Source organism: Pelodiscus sinensis, chromosome 22 (assembly GCF_052426305.1).
Source record: "Pelodiscus sinensis isolate ZL-2025 chromosome 22, ASM5242630v1, whole genome shotgun sequence".
NCBI classification, from domain to species: Eukaryota; Metazoa; Chordata; order Testudines; family Trionychidae; genus Pelodiscus; species Pelodiscus sinensis.
Genome location: NC_143073.1, coordinates 2858030 through 2873109, shown reverse-complemented (window position 1 = coordinate 2873109; position 15080 = coordinate 2858030). Strand labels below are relative to the sequence as shown.

At 68.4% G+C, this 15080-nt stretch overlaps 1 protein-coding gene across 2 annotated transcripts in view; it reads left to right on the top strand.

The window, feature by feature from the left end:
- The first annotated feature begins 7451 nt into the window (after positions 1-7451).
- The window catches only part of KCNN3 (potassium calcium-activated channel subfamily N member 3), a 69697-nt gene continuing 62068 nt past the window's right edge, over positions 7452-15080 (top strand). The window contains exon 1 of one of the 2 annotated variants that reach the window (XM_089772792.1): positions 7452-8013. In XM_089772792.1, the coding sequence (XP_089628918.1) occupies positions 7954-8013 (60 nt within the window). In that variant the 5' untranslated portion in view covers positions 7452-7953. The remainder of the gene's footprint in view (positions 8014-15080) is intronic. The other variant, XM_089772791.1, reaches the window with a different exon arrangement.

Sequence of the window (15080 nt, the reverse complement as noted above, 5' to 3'; positions counted from 1 at the left end):
GGCGCCGGGGTCTCCCCGCTGCAGACGCGATGGCTCGTTCCCCTGGCCCATGAATTGCTCCAGCGCGGGCCCAGCCGGGGGCCTGGGAGGGCAGGAGCTGGGGCAGCCCCAGGGGGTGGGGGTGGGCTCAGTGTCACCCCCCCCCGCAGCTCTGGCTGGCAGCCCCACTTCCCACATAGGGTCCTATCCTGCTCTGTGGCCTGGGGCCGGGACCAGGCGTGGCTCCCTCTAGTGGCCTTGTAGCAACGGTGCAGCCGCTGGGCCGCAGCCTCCAGCAGCCACTGCCTGGCCTCACAGCTGGGTGGTTGCGGGTGCAGCTCCAGGCTGCGCTGCCTGGCTCTGGGGCAGGGGACACGGGGCCTTTCCAGCTCCAAGCCAGCCCTGGGGCGGGGGGGGGGCTGAGGGGGGCGGGGGGCCTGCATTAATGCAGCCATTTGGAGGGGGGGACAGGCCAGGCCCAGCCCCCCTTCCCCCCCATGCCATAGCATGTCGTGTGTCACACGCCAGCCGCTTAGCCTCCAGCGCGGAGCTCAGGCCAGAGCCAGGGGCTGGTCCCTCGCCGACAGTGAATACATGGCCACATCTGACCCACTTGGCCCAAGGAAAAGCCTGAGCCAGGATCATGGGGGTGGGAAGGGGGGGCTGGGATAGCGGGGGCTGTTGTGGGTCTCAAGGGGGGACTCGGGGCTGGGATAGCAGGGGCAGAGAGTGGGGGCTGTTGTGGGTCTCGAGGGGGGCTGGGGACTGGGACAGCAGGGGCAGAGAGTGGGGGCTGTTGTGGGTCTCAAGGGGGGGCTGGGACAGCAGGGGCAGAGAGTGGGGGCTGTTGTGGGTCTCGAGGGGGGCTCGGGGCTGGGACAGCAGGGGCAGAGAGTGGGGGCTGTTGTGGGTCTCAAGGGGGGGCTGGGACAGCAGGGGCAGAGAGTGGGGGCTGTTGTGGGTCTCGAGGGGGGCTCGGGGCTGGGACAGCAGGGGCAGAGAGTGGGGGCTGTTGTGGGTCTCAAGGGGGGCTCGGGGCTGGGACAGCAGGGGCAGAGAGTGGGGGCTGTTGTGGGTCTCAAGGGGGGCTCGGGGCTGGGATAGCAGGGGCAGAGAGTGGGGGCTGTTGTGGGTCTCAAGGGGGGGCTGGGGGTTGGGACAGCAGGGGCAGAGAGTGGGGGCTGTTGTGGGTCTCGAGGGGGGCTTGGGGCTGAGACAGCAGGGGCAGAGAGTGGGGGCTGTTGTGGGTCTCAAGGGGGGGCTCAGGGCTGGGACAGCAGGGGCAGAGAGTGGGGGCTGTTGTGGGTCTCGAGGGGGGCTCGGGGCTGGGACAGCAGGGGCAGAGAGTGGGGGCTGTTGTGGGTCTCAAGAGGGGGGCTCGGGGCTGGGATAGCGGGGGCTGTTGTGGGTCTCGAGGGGGGCTCGGGGCTGGGACAGCAGGGGCAGAGAGTGGGGGCTGTTGTGGGTCTTGAGGGGGGCTCGGGGCTGGGATAGCAGGGGCTGTTGTGGGTCTCAAGGGGGGGCTGGGGACTGGGACAGCAGGGGCAGAGAGTGGGGGCTGTTGTGGGTTTTGAGGGGGGGCTCGGGGCTGGGACAGCAGGGGCAGAGAGTGGGGGCTGTTGTGGGTCTCAACAGCCCCAGCCCAGACTGCGAAAGTTGCTGCAGGTTGGGGGGGGGGAGTCCCTGGTTGGGTTTCAGGGGCAGCTTTGTGTGGATCTGCAGGGAGGAAGACGACAGGCCTGAGTCTCAGCTGGCACGCGGCCCCCCGGCTGAGTGCACGTCCCTCCCAGAGCCGGGAGCCCCCCGCGGGCGCGGGTTAGCGGGTTAGCGCCTGGCCCGGCGTGGTGGGGGCGCAGCAGCAGGGTGCCGTGCGCTGTGGGTCCTGGGCTTGCTGCAGCCATTCCCTGTGGATTAGCCAGGTCGGCTGCAACCTGACTTCCCTGTGGAGCAGCTGGCGGGGGCAGGGTGGGGGGCTGGGCCGGCAGGCTGCACTGGGGATGGGGCCTGGGGCCTCTGCTGGACCCCAGCAGCCGCCTAGTGAGTGGGGGCTTGGGCCTCTCCCCACGCCCCAGTTCCACCCCGGCAGGCAGGAGCTGTGGGGGACCCTTTGGGGGGACGTGGCTGCGGGGCCCAGCCCAGCCCCTCTCTCTGCGGGAGCTGTAGAGCTGTCGTTCCCTGCCCCAGCTGCATTGCATGGCCTGCGGTTACAGCTGAGCTGACCTCTGGGTCCTGCTGTGCCCCTTGCTAGCCAGGGGGAAACCCCCAAGCCAGGCAGCTGGGTGCAGGCGTGTTCAGCTCAGCCAGGCTGATGGAGGGTGGTGGGGTCGGTTGAGGTCCCTTCGCCTGCTGGCAGGGGGAGTTTCCTGGGGGCAACCTCTGGGCCAGGCCAGCTGTGCAGCTGCAGGCGCTGGGGAGGGGCAGCACCCCCCCTCAGGCAGCCGGGGGGTCCAGGAGGGGACGGGAACAGGGATTGATTGGGTCCCTCTCCCGGCAGTGAGTTGTGGGGAGGCCCTGAGGCTGACCGCAGCAGCCAGCAATGGGCACTGGGGGGTAGCCTGGCGCATGGGCAGGCTCCTGTGCTCACGGACAGCGTGGGTGGTCGCTTTCCATTTCCGGGATCCCAGCAGCCAGCCAGGGTAGGCCAGCGGTCCGGCTGCCCCGGGAGCAGCCTGTTTCTCTCTCTCTCTCTCTCTCTCTCTCTCTGCTTGGGTGGAACTCTCGGGAGCGAAGAAATCCGGCTGCATGACCCAGCTGCCGGCCTTGGACGGTTTAATATCTTTGCAGGGCATGTAAGCACTGCCCGGCCCAGGGGCTCACGGAGATGGGCCGTGCTCCGGGGTGGCTGGGCTGTGCTGCTCTGCTTGGTACGGGGCATGCGGGTACCCTGCTCCCAGCTGGCCTCTGTTAACTCCTGCCTCCAGCTGCCGCCCGTAATCCTCAGCCTCTGTCTGCTACCCTCAGCCTCGTCAAAAATCACATCTAAGGCGATTAGGAGACATTATATAATCGCAGCAGTGGGGGGAGATGCTTTAAAAGGGCAGCATCACCTTGAGCTGAACTGGGGGGGCAGGCGCCTCCGGGGTCATGCCCCAAAGCACAGCCTCTGTGGGGAGGCCTGGGCACCAGCTCTGGGAGGGGTAACCCCCCCTTCATGCCCACTGTGCCAGAGCTGGGCACACGCCGCTACTGCCAGGACTGGCCGCAGACCGTCCTGCAGCTGCCCCCGGCTGTGGTGTTTCCTCTCCCGGGGCTGAGGTCCCACCGGGCGCAGGCCTATGCCAGACTCGGGAGCCCTCCCTGCCCACCCAAGGACCTGCTGCCAGCTGGGGCAAGTGTGCTTGTGGCTTGTTTCCGAGCAGCGTTGGCATCCGCTGCCCTGGCCCAGCCCTGCGGGCAGGCCTCCACCTGGCACATGCCTACTCCCCACAGCCCGGTGCTGACAGCAGGAAGCTGTGTCCATGGCAACCTTTACCGCAGCGCCAGCTGGGGGTAGGGGGCTCCCCGCTGCAGCAGCCAGAGGCCGTACAGCGCGCCGGGGGAGGCTGCCCTCGGCCCCCCGATGGGGACCAGCTCTGGCAGCGCCGCCAAGAGGCAGAGCTTGCTGCTACCAGCCGGTGGTGCAGGGAGTTTGGGGGCTGCTCTGCAGAGAACAGCAAAAGCCACCAGCAGGAAATGGGGGGGGGCAGCCCCACTCCTGCAGCAGCCCCGGGAACACCCTGCCCCCAGGCAGGTGGAACAAAGGGGGAGCCACGGCTCACCGACAGGTGCCTGGCCTGGCCAGGGGGTACAGTCGGGGGAAGGGAGGTGGCAGGCAGGGCTCCCCACGCTGGTCGCTAGGCAGAGATGTGCCAGCAGGGGTCGCCACACACCTCATTAAGCAGCAGCCGAGGGACCCAGCTGCACACCAGCAGGGCGTGGGGCAGAGGCAGGCAGGCACCCACCAGCTGGGGAGCTGCTGCAGCCAGCCAGCCCCATGGTGCCTCTGGCCTGGTGTCCAAGGGCAGCCGGCACCCGTTGCTCTGGGGGGCTGCCAGGCAGTTCGGGGGGACCCAGCCCAGCCCCTCCACAAGGGGCAGCGTCCGTGACAAAGCTGGAGTTTCAAGGCAGCCACTTGGACCCAGCTGGCTCAGTCTGGCCCACGTGCAGCCAGCAGATGGGGGGACACGGAGTTCAGCCCTTGGCCGGCTGCCTCCTTTCTCCTGCATCGGGTGCTTTGCTTCCCTGTGGCAAAGGGCATCTCTCGAGGCGGAGTCCTGGGCCTCGCAGGCCACGGCAGAGCCACAGCTGGCAGGACCTGCTGCTCCGCTCACCATGCCACCTTGGTACCTCGGCCCCAGGGTCACCCCAGGCCACACGGAGGCACGAAGAGAGTTTTGCACGAGGTGCCCGCTGTGGGATCCGTGAACACCCGTGGGAAGCGCTGTTGGGGGGGGGGGGGGTGCTCCCCTGCCCCGCTGGCAGCACAGACGGGCTGGAATGGGGGGTGAGATGGGCCAGCGAGGCCCATCTCGCAGCACCAGAAGCAAACAGCACTCGGGCAATCGAGAGAGGGTCGGATGCAACCGGTGCCTGCGTCTGACCTCAGCCAAAGCACTGCTCTGGGCCATCCGCTGCAGCTACCAGGGTTCAAACCTGGATTCCCATGCTCTAGAGTCCCGCTCGCTGCTGCTTGGCCCAATGGAGAATCGTCTTCCGCTGGAGACAGTAGCGGGCCTATGACACACAGTTACTCAGCAAAGGGCAGGGCTGGTACAAGTACGCGCACGCACCGCCGGCCAGGGGGACCATGTGAGTCGTCAGTTCCTTTGAGTTGTTCCTAACCTCCAGGAAATGGAGGCCCCGTCCTGCGAGGAGCTGCACAGGGATCGCCCCAGGAAGGTGAGCTCTGATGTTACTACCGCTCCTCCGCCGCCTCCTCTGCAGAATCTGGGAACTTTGCTACCGGGCCGGACTGGGCCCATCTGAGCTTGTTCTAGCTGCTGGAATGTCAGGGGTTACCCTGGAGGGGGGCTATGTTGGGGGGGGGCTGCCTGCAGTAGCCAGGCTCACTCAGGAATGAGTTTGCCATCCCAGACTGAAAGCAGGGAGCTTGCCAGCTGGGAGATGGGCGCCAGTGACTAATAGCTGGGGCAATTAAAAGCCATTTCTTGATTAAATCTCTGCAAGAAGACAACCAGGATCCCAGTGGCTGGAGACGGCCACTTGGCACACGCAGTCCTGGCATGGGAACAGCAGAACCCGAGCCATTCATATTTAATGCTGCAGGAAACAGCAATTACAGTCTGTTGGCATCTGAAGCCAAACCACTAGCAGGGGACAGAGGCCTCCCTCTGAGGCTGTTAACTGTTCCATTTAATTAACGCAGCCCTTTGCCTCTCCGCTGCACCTGGCACGGGCATCCGGGAGCTGGGGAACCCGGGCTGGGGAACGTGCCCCATTGTACCTGAGCCGACGCACGTGGCTGGATCAACCCGAGCGAGCCCGATGCGGCCGGTGAGACGCAGGGAGAAAACAGCCCGGTGGCCCAGCAGGGCCACTGGAAGAGTGACAGGAGCTGGTGAGATGCCGGCAGCCTGCATCTGAGCGCGGCAAAGGCCAGCCGGGAGCACACAGGCGCAAAGAGAGGGCAGCTGCCTCCCCTTCCTGGAGAGCTAGCAATGCCCCTGCTAACGGGGCTCTCTTTCCAACCCCCCTTGCCCTGTAGGCTGAGCCAGAACGCTCCTGCTGGCTGGATGACCACGCGGCCTCGTTTACCTGCACGTGGCTGGCTCCAGGTGAGGGAGACAGGCCGGGGGCACCTGTCCTGCTCCCAACAGCATGAAGCCAGAGCAAGTTTGTATCTGAAGCCCGGGGCCATTCCAGCCCAGGCTGTGCTCCCCCCCCCCCCAACTCTCTAAGCTGAGCAGGACCCCTGGAAGGACCACGCTCCGCCTGCAGCGCTGGAGAACACCCCGCTGGGGCTTCAGCAGGGGGTGCTCGTGCCCGCTGAATCAGTGCCCATGCGGGGTGGCTGCTGCCATCAGCGACCCTCGGGGACTCTCCCTAGAAGGCAGGTTGTGAAATCTCTTGTCCCGGCCAAGCGCTAACCCTGCAAATCCCTCCCTGTCAGGCAACATCCCCCGGCCGTTACAGCTGGTGTCCTGACACTGCTGTGGGCTGTTAAACTGCAGCCACGCCCCTCTCCAGAAGTGGCTGCAAGGCAACCGTGGGAAAGTCTGGCCTCCGCCAGGACAGAGCAGACCCGAGACAGATGGATTTGGGGCCGTTCCCAGGCTTCTCACAGGCCAAGCAGCTGCTCACCTCAGAGGGTGAGTGTCTGGTGCGAGTACGGACCCCGGGTCACACACCCAGGCCGCTTTACACTCAGCACCTCTCCTTTGCCCTGGGGCGGCCACCGCGGGAGCAGGGGGCTGTGTAGAGCAGGGAGGGAGGCTGGTGAACCGTTTCCAGACAGCTCCCCCAGTGGGTCCGGCTCTCTGGGAGGAGAAGGGCAGAAGAAAAAACGAGGGGTCAGTTCACAAACCACCCCAAAATCTCTGTGATGTAGGTAATTTCCATTTCTGCTGCACTTGGGAAAGGAATTCAGGCCCCAATACACTGCAGCACCCATGCACCTCCTGTCCCCACCTCAACTTCCACCCAAGCACCCCCCCGACCCTCCCACCCCCCGCCATGCATCCAACGCCTGCCTGAACATCCTGTCCCCACTAGGCACCCTCCCGCCCCTGCACACCCCCACCCCTCCCCAGCCCACCTCTTAACCCCCCATCCTGCTCCCGCCCATGCACCCCCTCCCTTCCCCATGCACCCAACCCTCCTTTTAACCCCCATCCCCTCCTGCCTATGCACCCCCCTCCCCTCCCCCTGCACCCAGCCCACCTGTTAACCCCCCATCCTGCTCCCGCCCATGCACCCCCTCCCTTCCCCATGCACCCAACCCTCCTTTTAACCCCCACCCCCTCCTGCCTATGCACCCCCCTCCCCTCCCCCTGCACCCAACCCACCTGTTAACCCCCCACCCCTCCCACCCATGCACCCCTTCCCTTCCCCATGCACCCAACCCACCTGTTAACCCTCCACCCCCTCCTGCCTATGCACCCGCCTCCCCTCCCCATGCACCCACCTGTTAACCCCCCACCCCCTCCTGCCTATGCACCCCCCTCCCCTCCCCCCTGCACCCAACCCACCTGTTAACCCCCCACCCCCTCCTGCCTATGCACCCCCCTCCCCTCCCCCTGCACCCACCTGTTAACCCCCCACCTCCTCCTGCCCATGCACCCCCCTCCCCTCCCCCTGCACCCAGCCCACCTGTTAACCCCCCCCCCCCCCCCGTGAAGCCCTCATCCCCACCATGCCCCCTCCCCAACCGGCAGCCCCGCCCCCCCCTCCCGGGCACGCGGCCAACTACAACTCCCGCCGTGCCCCGCGCGGCCCCGCCCCGCCCCTCCCCGCGGGCGGGGCCGGGCCCGGGGGCGGGGCCGGCGAGCACAAGGCGCCCGCAGCGCAGCCCCGGCGAAGGCGCCCAGCCGCCCCGCCCGCGCGCCGGGAGCCCCCGAGCATGGAGGCGCCGCCGGGGGCCCCCGAGCAGCCCCCGCGGGCCGGGGCCCTGCTGCTCGCCTCGCCCGGCCCGGCCCCCGCGCGCCACCGGCAGCCCAGCCCGCAGGCGCCGCGGCGGGACAGCAACCCCTTCACCGAGATCGCCGTGAGCTCCTGCAAGTACAGCGGCGGCGGCATGAAGCCCCTGAGCCGCCTGAGCGCCTCGCGCCGCAACCTGCTGGAGGCCGAGCCCGAGGCGCAGCCGCTGCAGCCCCGCGGCCCCCCCGCGCCGCCCCCCCCGCCGCCCCGCCCGCGCCGCCGCCCGCCGCCGCCCGCGCGCCCAAGCGCAAGCCGCCCAGCATCGGCTACCGCCTGGGCCACCGGCGCGCGCTCTTCGAGAAGCGCAAGCGGCTGAGCGACTACGCGCTCATCTTCGGCATGTTTGGCATCGTCGTCATGGTGATCGAGACCGAGCTGTCCTGGGGGCTCTACTCCAAGGTGCGCCCCCCCGGGGGGCTGCGAGGGGGCGGGGTCTGGGGGGCTGGGGCTGCGAGGGGGCGGGGCGGGGGCTGAGGCTGCATGGGGCTGCGAGGGGGCGGGGTCCGGGGGGGCTGAGGCTGGGGGGGGCTGCGAGGGGGCGACCCCCCGCTCTTGGGGGTGTGTTCCAGGGCTTCTGAGGCTGCAGGGGGCTGCGAGGGGGCGGGGCCGGGGGCTGGGGCTGCGAGGGGGCGGGCTCTGAGGCTGCAGGGGGCTGCGAGGGGGCGGGGTCTGGGGGGCTGGGGCTGCGAGGGGGCGGGGCCGGGGGGCTGAGGTTGCAGGGGGCTGCGAGGGGGCGGGGTCTGGGGGCTGGGGCTGCGAGGGGGCGGGCTCTGAGGCTGCAGGGGGCTGTGAGGGGGCGGGGTCCGGGGGGTCTGAGGCTGGGGGGGGGGCTGCGAGGGGGCGACCCCTGCTCTTGGGGGTGTGTTCCAGGGGTTCTGAGGCTGCAGGGGGCTGTGAGGGGGTGGGGTCCGGGGGGTCTGAGGCTGGGGGGGGGGCTGCGAGGGGGCGACCCCTGCTCTTGGGGGTGTGTTCCAGGGCTTCTGAGGCTGCAGGGGGCTGTGCGGGGTGCCTCTCTCTGGGAAGGTGGGGGTTAATGGGGTCCCCCTTGTGTCTGTGGAGGGACTCGGACCCTAGGCAGGGTGTGTCTGGGGCTGGCTAGGGAGTGGGGCTGCAAAGGGGAGTCCCCTCCCTGGGGGGGGCTGTGAGGGCGGTCCCTTCTCAGGGAGGGGGCTAGTGGGAGCCCCACTCCTGGGTCTGTTCAGGGGCTGGTCAGCGTGTTCCTGGGGTGCAGGCAGAGGGCTCTGCCCACGGGAGGTCTGAGGCGAGAGGAGGCTGCAAGGGGGTTCCCCTCTCAGGGAGGGGAGTTAGTGGAATTCCCCCTCCTGGGTCTGTGCAGGGGCTTGTGGGTGTGTTCCTGGGGTGCTGGCAGGGGGCTGGGCCCAGGGAGTCTGGGGCTGCAAGCAGGGATCCCCTTCCTGAAGAGGCCGCGAGGGGGGTCCCCTCTCTCAGGGAGGGGGTTTAGTGGGATCCCCATTGAGTCTATGCAGGGGCATGTACCCCACCATGGGCAAGTTCTGGGGCTGGGGGCTCAGAGGTCTGAGGCTGGGGGGGGGGGGGGCTGGGGTAGGGTTTCCAGCCCTCCCTGGCATCCCCAGGCGTGAGTGAGCTCCGGTGAAAGGTTCTGTCCTGTGGCACAACCCTGCAGGGATGTATCCTCTCCCCCTCCCCCCCAAAACCTGGTAGCCTTAGGTGGTGGGGGGACTCCAGCCCCTCCCTCCCTGTGTTGGCAGTGCCCTGCGCTGGGTCTGCAGCACGGCTGTGGGTGTGCGGGGGGCGGGCGCACAGACCCAGTGGAGCTGAGGGACCCGGGCACTTGGCGCACAAGGATCCCTCCCCACACAGTGGGTGGAGAGGGGGGTTGGTGCTGGTTACAGCCTGGGGCCGTGGGGCTGCATCCTCTGAGCTCACAAGGGATCTGTGTGTAATTTGCCAAGTGTCAGCTCCCTCCCCCCTCCCCCCCGGTGGGTGGGGCACTTGGTGCCGCTCAGCTGTTGGGAGCCTGGCACGTTATTCAGGGAAACCCAGCCACAGAGCAGGGGCTGCGGGATGCCTCTGGCAAGGGGGCACTGCCCATGGGTCCGGGCCCCCCTTCCAGCTGCTGCCTGAGAGCTCAGTTCCCCATGGACCGCTTGGCTGCCCTGCGGCTCCACCCCCATCCTGCTGCAGGGGGGCCAGGGCGGCTACACTCCTGGGGCGGACTGGCTTCCCCAGAGCCACTCATCTGGTAGCCCTGGTTAGCCGCAAAGCCCCGTGTGTGGGGGCTGTACAGACCCTGCCTAGGAAGCTCGGTGTGGCTGGGGACTCCCCAGGCCTGCCCCTGCCCCCTTGGGGAGAGGGGGGCCTGCCCCCAGCCGTGTTGTGTTTAGAGGAAACTTCCCTGTGGGGTGGCGTCGTCCCCTCCCTCCCCCAGCGGGCTGAGCCTCGTGCGGTGCTGTTAGAAAGCCCTGTGCCCTGCCGTGGGCTCCCCTTCGCCTGGGCTTGGGGGAGTGCCCTTTGTGGCTTCAGCCCTCCAGGAGCAGGGCTCTGACTCCCTTCCCCCTCCCCAGATTCTGGGCTCTGCCAGTGGCCTGGGTCCCACCTGGCTCCCCGGCCACGGGTGGGCTGTCGAAAGTGCTGGCACGCAGGGGCACACCCGGCTCCATCTCTCTGGCCCTGAGCAGCCGCCAGCCCGGAGGGGGATCCGCATGCTGTGGGCATTGCCAGGGCTTTGATACTTCTGGCTCTGGTCCCTCAGCCTGCAGCTGCTCTAGGCGGCAGGGGAAGGGTGGTCCTGCCGGGTGGGGGCAGGGGCTGGGGGAAGTGCCCGCTAATGGGGTGCGGCAGCCCAGCCCCTAGGGGAGGGTGAATAGCCAGGGGGTGTCGCTGACGCTCACTCTTGCACCCCCCCCCCCCCCCGCGGCTGGAGGGCAGGGCTGTTAGGCCAAGGAGCCGGGTTCCTGGGCTGTTGCTGGAGTCCATGGGGGCTGTTCCCTTCCCCGGCGCGGTGCCCCTCGCAGCCTGTTACTCGTTCTATCTTGCGGGCTCCGCGGGCCCAGCCGTGCTTCCAAACGTGACCTGGGCCACAGGCAGCGCCCAGCCCTGAGCGGGCCCTCGAGTCCCAGCTGCGGGAGGCAAGGCCCCCGCTTCGCAATCCCGGTCTAGCGAGATGCTGCTCTCCGGTCAGCCCAGTCTCGCCCCCTGGCAGGGACGGGCACGGCCCCCCGGCGAGGTGGGGTGAACCGCTCCTCTCCCCCTGCTCCCTTTCTCGGGCTCCGTGCCGGCAGGGATATGAATAACTCTGTGTAGACATCTGTCACGTTATTTATACCTATCGGGAGAGGGGCGCTGAATAGACCCCGGCGCCCGGGGGGCGTGCGCCGTACAGGTGGGGGGGCGGCGGCGTGGCCAGGCCCGGGGAGGTGGATCCATGTGGCGCGGCGCGTTTCCTGGCACTCGCTAACGGGGGTTTGCAGCCCGGCAGCTGGGCTGGCGTCTGGCCGAGTACGGTGCCAGGCAGAGCCCTGGTCACGTGGGCAGAGTTGTGTGGGAAGGGGCTATCGGAGACACCGGCGGAGGAGGGAGCTCTCCTGCCTTTCTCCACCCCCCCCTTGAAACCCAGAGGCGGAGGGGAGGAATGCCTGAGACTCCTGGTGGGTTCACAGGGCGCAGATCTGCGGGGCGGAGCATTGCTGGGTTGGGTGGCGGGGCAGGGCTAGTTCTGGGGGCTTGGGGGGAGAGCCCAACTCCTGCACGGAGCTTCCAGGCTTGGACTCTGGTCTCAATATGCTCTTCATCAGTCCTAGCCAGCGGGGCAGGTGCTGCATCGCGCCGGGGCCGTGCCTGGCCGGGGAGGGGCCTTCGAGCCTGGCTCCAGCTGCCCTGATGCTCTGTGGCCTGGTCTCGGCGGTGCAGGGACGAGGAACGGGGTTGCATCTGCTTCTGGGCAAGGGAGAGCAGGCTGGGCACCCCAGGCGAGCAGCACCCCCCCAGTGGCTCCCCATGTCCCTGCCCCAGGGAGGGGGCTGCTCTTCGTCAATATTTCCCAGCCCCGGTGCCTTGTGGAACGGGCGCTCGCAGGCTGTGCCTGGGGCCCATGGGCTGGGTGGAATGCTGACACAAGGTGCTCGTTCTAGCCTCGCCCCGGCAGGGCCCCAGCGGCCCGGGGTCCAGAGCCAGCGGCCCGGGGTCCAGAGCCAGCGGCCCGGGGTCCAGAGCCAGCGGCCCCGCCCGGTTCTCGGTAGAGCGTGTGGGGGCCAGGTTGCTTGCGGGCTCAGGACTGAGCTGGCGCCTGAGGTGTTGCTGGATTTGGTGTCTGGGTGGGGCGCCCCAGGGCTGCTGGCTTCCAGGTGCAGTTTTGGGGTGACCCAGCAGCTGGCAGTGTGGCAGGGCCTCTGGACCTCCCCAGGCCTCTGCTGGCGTCTGAGTGGGACCCCTCAGATCTCCCCCTGGAAGCTGGCACTCCGTCCCTTTGTGTGGGGGTTTTATCTGGGCTGGGCCTTCGGCTGCCCATGCTGCACGCCATGGGTGGGGCCCTCCCCGACACGTGTGTGCATGCCTGTCCTGAACCCCAGGCCCCCTTTGGAGCCAGGCTCTGCTGGCCTGGGACTCCGGTTGCTCTCGGTTCTCCCTGTGTTTGGGGCTGGGGCGAGCGTGGGAGCCGGTGCTCGCCCTTCCTGTCAGCCCCTCTGGAGCCAGCTCTGGCCAGGCTGCACATAAAGACCGGGGCCGTGTGGCAGGGTTCCCCAGGCGTCATTCGGCTTGGACCTTTCCGCCCTGCTGGGGGGCCAAGGGGATTGTTGCTGCTCTGGCTCAGTTTCCTGGGCGGTTCCAGCTTGGCCTGGCTTGGCTTGCCGGGCTTTTCATGAGCTGGAAAGCCACAGGGTGGGGGCGTGCCTGGGGAAAGAGCTGCAGGGGCGTTGAGGTGGGGGTGCTGGGAAGGTGTGTGCGCCCCCCCATGGGATGGGAGGTGGGCGGGGGTGTTATGGATTCTGCAGGGAGCCCTTCAGCAGGCTAACAGGCGGCAGCTGCGTCTGCCCTGCCAGAGCCGTGGGTCTGGGCCAGCTGGAGTTTGCCATGCTGCTGCCAGACTCGGCTCAGACCTGCCCGGTGCCATGGCAGCCCCGGGGATCCTCCCGCAGAGTGGCTCAGCCCACACACTCTGTCCCCCTCGCCAGAGGGCGGCGCTGTGTGGGGCATCAAGCCACCTGCCTGGTGAATTGCCAGGAACCCTTCTGTCCCACCCATCCTGTGTGCACGGGGTGGGGGAAAGGTTAGGGTCGCGAGGCCCCAGGCGGCTCCGTGCCCGAACAGACTGGGCATTTCTCTGCCTCAGGAACGGTCCTCGGCCTGCAGCCGGCCCTGGGCTGCCCAGCCGGGAAGGGTTAACGCCGTCTCGATAGCGGCTGAGGCTGGCCCTAGCTGGTGGCAGATCCGTGGAGGGGTGACCCCCAACTGCAGCTAGCCCAGGGCACTCTGCACAGCCCAGGGCCCCGTGGGAGGAACAGGGCTCCCCATCAGATTCACCACGGCTTGCGCCGTATGGGGCTGCATCTGGGGTGGGAGGGGGCAGCCCGTAGCCCCCTTCAGACAGCCGCTAGGCCAGGCAGCAGCAGTGCCAGTGTGGGCAGTGGCTGCTGTGGGCCGTGCCCTGCAGGGCTGGGGACCGAACCCAGGAGTCGTCCTTTGCTCTGGGGCAAAACCCCTTTTTGCTTCTTGCCCCTCCCACCCTTCCAGCCCCTTCTGTGTCCAGGGCCTCTCAGGACAGACTGTGCACGTGCGCCCCTGCCCCCACCTGGCTGCTCCAACCACCCGCCTGGGCTCCCGTGCTGGCTGCCTGACTGTCCCTCCTTGGCTGCAGGGCCCCTGCCCTGCCGGTCCCTCCTCTGCGGCTGCCTGGCTGCGGTGGGGGGGCTCTGGCCCTGCCTGCAGGGGGCTGGGCTGGAGCAGCATCAGCATCAGCATCAGGCCAGCACAGTGCGGTGGGGGCTGCATGTCTCCCCTGAAATGGGAGCCCCGCTTGAGGGCCCTGCCTCATACACAGGCCCACCTGGTTTGGTCTCCTGCCTCCAGCGTGGAGCCAGCCCCTTAGTCCCGCCGTAGGCTCTGCGGGGGCTTCCTGCCTGCCCCCTACCCCTGCTGGCTCACAGGAGCCCGAGGTGGGGTCACTTCCTCCAGGGCACCGTGCCAACTGGTCCTGGACGGTCCCTGCTCTCGAGGGAACCGGCTGAGCTGCCGATCTGTGGCGCCAGCGAGCGAGGGGCGAGTCTCTGCTTACTCGGCTTTGCCAAGCAGCATGAGCACGGTGCCGAATCCCAGCCCGCAGCCCCTTGCTGCCTGGGCCCGCAGCTGTGCCCTAGGCACCCCATGACCCTGCACGGGGGAGCTGACAAGTCCGGCTGCAGGAGAGACGCCAGCCCTGCCAGTGCCCACCATGCAGGGGCGCCAGTGGGGGTCCCTCTGGAGGGCTGGATGCCGCAGGGGTAGACGGGGGCAGCACCGTGGCAGTCGGAGCTGTGTGGCGGAGCCTGGCTGTGAATAGCCCGAGTGCTGCGCTGCCCAGACAATGGGGAGGCAGGTGCCAAGTCGCGGAGCGCACAACAATGGGTGGCCGTGCGGGGCAGCCTCGCTTCCCTGTCGCCTGCTGTACCCAGCACGCCACTCCCCTGGGGCCAAGGGGCTATTTTTAGGGACCGACTTCCTCTTGTGCAGAAATGCTCGGGGAGAGGGGCGGCCCCAGGGCGGGCAGCTGGACTCTAGCCACTAGGCAACACTGCCTCCCGCTAGTCCCCGTGAAACAAGCTGGGAGTGTCCCAACAGCAGCGCGGGCCGGCTTCTCGGCTGGGGGCCGTCCCATCCTGCTCCGCGGGCTGCCCTGCGTTCTAATGCGGCCAAAGCCCGGCCCGGCCACGGCTGCAGGGGGTTGAGGCAGGACTCCCCTTCGGCCCTGGGCCAGCCCCCACGTGGCCAGCCCCACGCGTGCTGCCGCCCTGCCCGCTGCAGTGGCGATCCCGAGGGCGCCTGACCCCCAGGGGTTCCCCGCCTGGCTTAGCCCAGCCCCACGGGGGCAGCGGGCCTGGCGGAGAAGGGCTTTGCGGCCTGAGGTCTCCCCTTCCACAGAGCCAGCCCGGGCACTTCCCCGGAGAGCAGCCGTGCTCCGTGTCTCCAGCCCCATCTCCCGCCGTGGAGACAATCCCAGCAGGCCCTGGTACCCTTGGCGCTGCCGGGGGGGCTGTGGGCAGAGGCGTGCCTGGTGGGAAGGTGAAGGGACAGACTGCACAATGGCTGTACCCCCCCCCCGGGCCTCTGCTGACACCCCTGCCCCCTTTCCCTGGTGGATTCTGCCCAGCTTACCCCTGCTCCACCCCCTGGGCCGTGCTGGAGGGGGCGGTCCCTGCCCACTGCCGGGCCACGCAGGACGCCTGGGTCTGGTTTGCTGGATGGGTGTCCCGGGGTGGCTGGCAGGGCTTGGCCCCCGCAGGCAGGGAGCT